The sequence below is a fragment of the Mastomys coucha genome, unplaced genomic scaffold (assembly GCF_008632895.1).
Source record: "Mastomys coucha isolate ucsf_1 unplaced genomic scaffold, UCSF_Mcou_1 pScaffold15, whole genome shotgun sequence".
Classification (NCBI taxonomy): domain Eukaryota; kingdom Metazoa; phylum Chordata; class Mammalia; order Rodentia; family Muridae; genus Mastomys; species Mastomys coucha.
The window spans coordinates 149,829,034-149,837,438 of record NW_022196897.1 but is presented as its reverse complement, the minus strand read 5'-3'; the positions used below and the strand labels follow the sequence as shown (position 1 = coordinate 149,837,438).

General features: G+C 53.5%; 2 protein-coding genes across 3 annotated transcripts in view; one reads left to right on the top strand and one right to left on the bottom strand.

Annotated features, from left to right (window-relative positions):
• Nucleotides 1-5,961, top strand: part of Rims4 (regulating synaptic membrane exocytosis 4) — a 66,673-nt gene extending 60,712 nt beyond the window's left edge. For both annotated transcript variants that reach the window (XM_031372691.1, XM_031372690.1), the window contains exon 6: nt 1,606-5,961. In XM_031372691.1, coding sequence (XP_031228551.1) covers nt 1,606-1,824 — 219 coding nt within the window. In that variant the 3' untranslated portion in view covers nt 1,825-5,961. The remainder of the gene's footprint in view (nt 1-1,605) is intronic.
• Nucleotides 5,962-6,795: 834 nt separating this feature from the next.
• Kcnk15 (potassium two pore domain channel subfamily K member 15) overlaps nt 6,796-8,405 on the bottom strand; it is a 5,907-nt gene continuing 4,297 nt past the window's right edge. The window contains exon 2 of the mRNA XM_031373741.1: nt 6,796-7,558. Coding sequence (XP_031229601.1) covers nt 6,867-7,558 — 692 coding nt within the window. The 3' untranslated portion in view covers nt 6,796-6,866. The remainder of the gene's footprint in view (nt 7,559-8,405) is intronic.

Below are 8,405 nucleotides of genomic sequence, written 5' to 3'. Positions count from 1 at the left end.
AGAAGTCTGGTGTAATTCTGATAGGCCTGCCTTTATATGTTACTTGACCTTTTCCCTTACTGTTTTTAAAATTCTTTCTTTATTTAGTGCATTTGGTATTTTGATTATTATGTGACAGGAAGAATTTCTTTTCTTGTCCAGTCTATTTGGAGTTCTGTAGGCTTCTTGTATGTTCACAGGCATTACTTTCTTTAGCTTAGGGAAGTTTTCTTCTATAACTTTGAAAATATTTACTGACCATTTAAGTTGCGAGTCTTCACTCTCTTCTATACCTATTTTCCTTAGGTTTGGTCTTCTCATTGTGTCCTGGATTTCCTGGATGTTTTGGGTTAGAACCTTTTTGCTTTTTGCATTTTTCTTTGACTGTTGTGTCAATGTTTTCTATGGTGTCTTCTGCCCCTGAGATTCTCTCTTCTATCTCTTGTATTTTATTGGTGATGCTTGCATCTATGGCTCCTGATTTCTTTCCTAGGTTTTCTATCTCCATGGTTGTCTCTCTTTGTGATTTCTTTATTGTTTCTATTTCCAGTTTTAGATCCTTGATGGTTTTGTTCATTTCCTTCACCTGTTTGATTGTGTTTTCCTGTAGTTCTTTAAGGGATTTTTGTGTTTCCTCTTTAAGGGCTTCTAGCTGTTTACCTGTGTTCTCCTGTATTTCTTTGAGAGTGCTATTTATGTCTTTCTTAATGTCCTGTATCATCATCATGAGAAGTGATTTTAGATCTGAATCTTGCTTTTCCGGTGTGATGGTGTGTCTAGGACTTGCTATAGTGGGAGAATTGGGTTCTGATGATGCCAAGTAGCCTTGGTTTGTGTTGTTTATTTTCTTATGCTTGCCCCCCCCCCCGACCATCTGATTATCTCTAGTGCTACCTGCCCTGGCTAAATCAGACAGGGGCCTGTCCTTCCTGTGATCCTGGTTGTGTCAGAACTCCTCAGAGTCAAGCTGTCTCTGTGATCCTGTGATCCTTGACTAATTAGAGCACCTGGGAGTACAGCTTCCTCTGGGAATTATGGGACTCGATTCAGAGTTTGTGCCCAAGGTTTGCTCAGGGCACCAGCCCAGACAGACCAGAAGGAACCCATGCCACTGATCTGGTGGAGTTCCTGCGTGCCTGGGTCCCGCTGGTCCCAGTTACTCCTGGTGTTGGGACAGATGTTGTGTCCTCCTCACCTCTGATCCTTAGATCCTAGGTGTGTTAGAGCGCCTGGGAGTGGAGCTTCCTCTGGGTGTTGTGGTACTGGCTGCAGAATTTGAGCCCAAGGTCTGCTCAGGACACTGGCCTCTGATCCTCTCTCTAGCATGTTTTTTTAAAGAGGCAGATTCTACATAAGTTGGCCGCATTGGTCCAAGGGACCTCGGGTTCTGGCTCAGGCCCAACAAATGACTGGGATGGGCATTCATTTATTTTTACATTCGCTTTTATGTGTATGGGTGTTTTGCCTGAATATATGTCCGTGTGCTGCTTGTGGACCCGGTGCCTGTGCCATGCTGGGAATCAAAGCCAAGGTCTTGTGCCAAGCTCGAGGCAAGCACTTCACCAGCTGAGCATCCCTGCCCAGCTCAGATGCAAGATGTAACCAGCTATGTTTTTTGTCCTGCAGGTAATCGTGTGGGGAAACTACGGACGGATGGAGCGGAAGCAGTTCATGGGCGTGGCTCGCGTGCTGCTGGAGGAACTGGACTTGACCACCCTGGCTGTGGGCTGGTACAAGCTCTTCCCCACCTCCTCCATGGTGGACCCAGCCACAGGTCCGCTGCTTCGGCAGGCATCCCAGCTGTCCCTCGAGAGCACCGTGGGGCCCTGTGGCGAGCGATCTTAATGCCAGGGATGGGGAGGGGCTCCCCGAGATGGCCTGGAGACCACCCAGCCCTGACCTGGGACCCCAGGCCCAGGGGCACATTGGACATTGGAGGATGGGGTTCTTCCCCACAGTGGGGAAGCAGAATGGGGAGACCTGCCCCCCTTGGGCCCCTCCTCACTCCTTCACCTCCTACCCCTGAGACCGTCCCTTTCCCAGTGGGTTGGCTACACTTTTGACTTGGCCGGTTTTGACCTGGTGGATGCGGCTACAATCGGAGAAAGACTGAGGTGGCGGAGCAAACCACTCTTCTACCCTACCCTACCCCACCCCACCCCATCTATCCCCCTTTTGCCTCCTTGGAAGCTCGCTGCCCAGAGCCAAGTCCAGAACCAAGCCGGCCATCTCCATGGTGCCAATTACCAGCAAGTGTCTTTCCTGCGGCACCGGGTTCCGGCAGCTACTCCTGCCCCAGAGCTGATGGGGCCGTTTGCAAGGATCCGGAGCCAGCTCCCGAGGAGGGGCCTAGAGCTCCCCACTTGAAGGGGAGTGTGGGTCTCCCTCTGCCTGCCCGTGGAAGGAGCTTTGCCGCAGCCTGTCTGAGTCCATCCATCCATTCCCTCCTGCCTGTCCCTCTGCTGTAAGCTCTAGGAATTGGGGGCCAGCAGAGACCAAAGGAAAGGAGGAGGTACCTAAGGCTTGGCAGGACCCCCAGGGGTCCTTGCTCCATGGGATTGCAACAAGCTGGTCTGGAGCTCTTGGTGGACTGGGAAGGACATCGTCACCTGCGATATGGTGGAAGACTGTGGGGACCTGAGTTTCCAGAGCCTTGCACACAGGGGACAACTCTCCTGTGCAGGGGTAGTAGGAGCAGAGCATTGAAGAAAGCTGGAATTAGGCCTAAGTGGCACCAAGGTCAGGGTTTTCCAAACAGGAGACTCCTCCTTGTTGGATGAGATCAAAGGTTATCTTGTTATCCCTCTGCCTCTGGGCTAGGGTCTTGGAGAGGCATTAGAGCCGCACACATTTTAGTCTTTAAATAAACCATCCTGTACAAAGGGCAGAAGCCACTGCCCAGCCTCATCACCTTGGCTCAAGGAGAGATGGCAATCTAGGAGGAGGGATGCAGAGCTATAAGTGTAAGAATTTAGAGGCTCCAATGAGACCTGGGCAGCTGCCTTCCTGTAGCCCTCCCTGGGGCCTGCAGGAGCCCTTTTGCATGCGAGGGAGGACACAGTCTGGCCCCTATAGAAGCACATTTCAATCACTCCTCCTGGGAGGCGCCCGGCAGCCCACCAGTCCTCCTCACGTAGTCCCTGCTGTGTAGGGTGTAGTCCAGGTTAGCTGGGTAGTTAGTGTTCACACCTGAGGCCTGTTAGCTCAGATGTAGTCTTTATTTTCAAGCCCCAGGCTGTGAGAAGAGGGAAACCCCAGTACATTCCAGAAGATTACAGACTCTCTCTAGCCTGGGCTGGATGGGCTGCCTGGCTCCCTGGAGGCCAGCCCTTCCACTTTCTCCCTGCCCTCCTCTCTCCTCCCTTCTAGGGTTGCAGCCCTAACTGTTCATCACCCTCAGCACTCCGGCGTAATGCCCTCAGCATTGATTTTCTTTACCATGCACTCCCGAGGGTTGCTGGGCCTTGCAGAAGGGCCTGGACTCCATTAGAGGGTGTCATTTTCCACCATGGATGAATACCACCTTGTTTCTGGTTCATCTACCAAGGAATTCCTTCAACTTGGAAATTCTCCCATTCTCAGCCTGGCTAAGCCTGCAGTGCCCTTTAGGGTTCTGTCCAGTTCTGTCACCTCCACATGCAGCTCTTGACACTACACAGGGGAGGGGCTGTGGACAGGCCCCTCTTCTCCAATTGGTCTTCAGAGTGTCCTTGGGACTGTGGATGGGCAGGGCCTCCTGAACAAGGGAGCAGAGCTCTCGATGAGCTCCTCTTTGAGGCCCACAGTTAGCCATTACCCCATTTTTTTTTTTCAACAGTGTGATATCCTTGCTGTTAGGTTATTACTCGCTGTTTGGAATATTTTGAGCCAGGAGGGCACCTTCCCTCTACAGCTGTTACTGCTGTGGTTGTTCAGGGTGGAACAGAGCCTGGCTGTCACAACCAGGGGGGAGAGGCTCAGCTCTAATTTGTCTGAGAGAGAGAGAGAGAGAGAGAGAGAGAGAGAGAGAGCATGATAGCACCGAGGAACACTGACTCCAAAGCAATAACAACACCCTGAGGTGGTCAGTGAGACCCCTCAGTGACTTTCTTGTTTGTTCTGTGAAATCTCGCTCACCTCCTGGAGGGGTAGAGTGGGGGGCTGGAGCCCCATTTCTTTGTACCATTGTAAGCGTGTGCCCCACTCCCAAGGGGCTGTGACCACTGGGTGTGGGAACCATTTCTGTCCTCACTAGAGGACTGGACAGGGCTTGGGGATGGGGAATGATTTTCATCCTTAGCTTCGGGGACCAACAAGCCTGGCCTGTTCCCACTGCTGTCTGACCCTCTGCCAACTCAAACTCTGCCATCTGGAGAGGAGCAGAGAGGGTGGAGTTGGGGGCCCTTTCTGGTGCTGTGTCTCTAAGGGTGTTTCTTTTTTTCCCCTCTGGACAAAGGTCATGTATAGGACTGCCATGTAAAGGGCCATCTCCATTTTCCTTACCCAGAATGCCTCTGCATTCTGAAGGGAAAGGCCTGTGGATCTTTAGTCCATTTGCATTTTTCAAAAAAAAGGGGGGAGGATACCGAGGTCCTGCCTGAGGAGAGCCATCGTGGGGTCCTTGGTATGGCATTTCCACCTAGGTCTCCCCTTCATGTCTCATACCCAGCGAGAGCCAGGGAAGGATGAAGCGGGCTGCCATTTCTCATCCTTTCTGCTGCTTTTCTTTGGAGCCTCCTGGTGGCTCCTAGTTATGGCAAGACAAGCTGTAGCTCATCTGAGAGTTTAGGAAACTCAGGCCGCACCCAGGAGTGTTTTGGCTAAGGCCTCTAAGCAACATGCACTGGGGGACAAAGCTGGGAGACCACCGCTCAGGGGTAGGGAAGCCACCATCATTATTTCCAGCCTGTAGGCACAGGCGGCACTGCCCTGCTTGGCTCTCTTCTGGGCTAATGGCTTTTCTTCGCTCGAGTTGGGGGAAGAGGGCAGTTGCAGGGAGGGGTGCCTACTTGGCTGGGATCTCTTGGGCAATGTCTCCAGGGATCATGAGCTGAATGGTTTTATTCTGGGTCATTACCTCTCCAGGTCCAGCTGGGAGTGGGTTGACAAAAACAAGCTCCCTCCCTGAGTTTGTAGAGTGGGGGGGCTCAGGGGAGTCCCCTCTAACCTTCAGAGGCAATAGCACCACCCCTTGTCATAGCACCTCCCATAGCGTGTCCCCTGTGATTTTACTCTGACCCCCATAAGAACCCCCAAATAGCAAGGGAATGGATGCTTGTATTGTCAGCTTCGTTTTCAGGAGGGAACGGAGGAGGTCCTGAGAGAGAGAGGTGCTTGCTCAAGTTCTGGCTTTGACAGTGCCAGCTCGATCTCCAGTGGTCCACAGCGCAGGTGTGCAAGCACGTAGCTGAGACGGTTAAGTGGTTCACACTCGATTCGCCACCGGGTTCCTTCTTGAGCACTTTGGGGTTCAGAAACAGCACAGGGGCTCTCACACTCTCCCAAGACAGAGCTGTTGCACCAGGCAAGGTCACCTGCATTTATTTATTGAGCAACAGCGAGCACTACACCAGGCGTAGAGCCTTAGACCCCTCTCCTGTCTCCTGCAATGGCTCTCTTGGCCCTCCAAGAGGGCCTGTGTCTACAGAACAGGACCTTGGTGGATAGAGAGTTTCTACAGGCTTAGCTAGCAAGCCCAAGGGTTTTTTCATTTCAGCAAGAGAGCCTGTGTGGGCTGGGTGGGAGGCTGGAAGGAAACATAGGTGTTACATCTGAGTCCTTTGTGCCATCCTACAAGGTGGCAGGAAGGTGGGACCTCAGAGTCCTTGGGCTGGTAGCCTCCCTTCATCTACCCACCTTTCCCTGTGTCCTCTTGGGGAGCAGGAACAGCCTGGTCCTCCAGGGAGGGAGGGCTTGGGGGGCATCCGAGTTGGAGCGGGTCACATGGCATTGTATTCATGACCACATAGCTCATGTTGGAAATTAAAGTTTTTGGCTTTTCTACCCTGGTTTTGCTCTTGCTTTACACCGGGACAGTTCTACCTGGAAAGATAAAGGATGCTGGGCTTTTAAGGGGTGAGCGCTCTAGGATGCCAAAGTGCCCCCAATGGGCTCATTAACATCCTCTGTGCCTGCATCTGGAAGCTCTGCCACAGGTGCCCACGTGAAGCAGGACCTTCAGACGAACCCCTGTTTTACTGATGGGGAAGCTAAGGCCCAGGAAAGGGACGAGAATCCCAATGATATATCACCAGTAATATATTGCTGGTGATTGGTAGGATCCAGAATGAAATTCATCCCACAGCACTGAGCTGTCTATAGGTAGCGATGGGGGGAGGCCATCCCTTCACCCAAAAGGGGCTGTCCAGGGACAAGGCATCTGTTTGACAGTGGGGACAACCATTTACACATGGGCTAATATTCCACTCCTCATGCAGAGCAAAGAAAATTCGGTCGTCTATATAGTGCAAAAATTGCCCACTGTGAGCCATAAATTCCCTTCAGCCTGCCTGTCTCCGTGCTTCTAGCATGAGCATCCAGCCTTCCTGGTAGAATTCTGGTGTTTAAAGTCATAGCTCTCCCCCTGCAAGATATCTTGTGTCTTCTTCAGAGCAGAAACTAGCCACTTGTCGTCCTTTGACGGGCCGGATAGGGATGCTTGACCTGGGTATCACCCCTCCTAGGGGCTGCTGGCCAGGTTTTCCTACAAGTTTAGACTAAACAGTTTACACCTCCAGGTGGCTGTAGAGTCGGCTTCTGCTGTTAGTACAGCTTTCATGTATATCTAGAAGGGATGATCCACAGATGGTAATGGGAGCCTCAACCCCCTCCAAGCCGGAAGGAAGGGTGGATTTGCTAACAGGCAGAGCTAGACATTGGCCAGGCCTGGCCCGGGTGGGGAAGGACTGTCAGATGGACTTTCTCCGGGCTCGGGGTCTGTCTGGGCTGCTGTGGCAATGATGCGCGGCTTCTGGGCTCAAGGGGGGTGAGAAGGCCGGGTTGTCATGGGCCCAGGTCTCCAGTTGATGGAGAGGGTAAGGGATGCAAGTGGAGGCGCCAGCGCGGCGGCGGCTCTCGGGCGCCCCCCTGCGGAACACGCTGGCACGGCGGTGGGCTGCGCGCTCCGGGGCGTCTGCGCTGGCGAGGAAGCGCAGGACCACCAGGTTGAGAAAGGCACCGATGACCGTGAGCCCCAGCAGGATGTAGAGGAAGCTGAAGGCCACGTAGGGTGGCTTCCTCTGCAGTGCCTCGTCTCTCTGCAACGCCACGAAGTCGCCGAAACCGATGGTGGTGAGGGTGATGAAGCAGTAGTAGTAGGCGTGGAAAAAGGTCCAGCCCTCGAAGTGAGCGAAGGCGGCGGCGCCTAGGGCTAGGGTGGCGGCGCACAGCAGCAGCCCGGCCACCACCATGTTCTCAGCAGAGACGTGCGGCCGCCGCAGGCCCAGGCAGCGCTTGGCTACCAGCAGCAGATACCGCACTAGCGCATTCAGCCGCTCACCCAGGCTCTGGAAGGTGACCAGCGTCAGGGGGATGCCCAGGAGGGCATAGAACATGCAGAACACTTTACCGGAGTCTGTGCCCGGCGCGGCATGGCCATACCCTGTGTAGGAAGAGAGGTGGGGTTCTGAGAGCCCAGCCTACCCCAAGGCACTCCCCACCCCGGGCCTACCTGTCCCAGGAGCTCCAAGCCCCACTTATGCCATTCCTGTACTCTAAACTCCTGGCTATTCACAACCCAGGTGTTCCTCCTCCTAGGGGTAGATAATCCACACGTGGTCATTCAGAACCACAAAATTCAGTTGGGTCAACTTCTGTTCCCAGAGGTAGGGAAGAGTGGATCTTAACTGTATTTTGCCCAGTGGAGGAAGCCCAGCCCCAAAGTATGGACCCAATGATAGTGTGCTCTGGCAGAATAGCTCTGTGGCTGCTTGGCCTGTCGGTTGAAGGGTGTGAAGAATTTGGGCGGTACGGGAGGGGTCCTGTGGCTTGGTGTGCATGCATCTGTCAGGTGCTCTGACTTACAGAGTACAGAAAATGTCAATCTTAGCAAGTCATGTGTTGGTAGGAGGCACAGGAGACACATCTTCAGTGGCTTCCTAGTACCCGCTGGGGAAGGACCCAGTTCTCACACGGAACCTCCAGCTCCTTCTCTCCCCCACTTCCAAGTCTCACTCTTCTGCTCTCCTCTCACTCCCCGGCCTCACCCCTCCCCTCTCCTCTCCACTTCCCAGCCTCACCCCTCTTCTCATCTTCTCAGGATCAGGCCTCTCTCACTTTCCCACTCCCCAGCCTCACCCCTCCTCTCTCCTCTCCACTCCCTAGCTTCACCCCTCTTCTCATCTCCCCAGCCTCACCACTCTTCTCATCTCCCCAGCCTCACCCCTCTTCTTATCTCCCCAGCCTCATCCCTCTTCTCATCTCCCCAGCTTCACCCCTCCTCTCCCCTC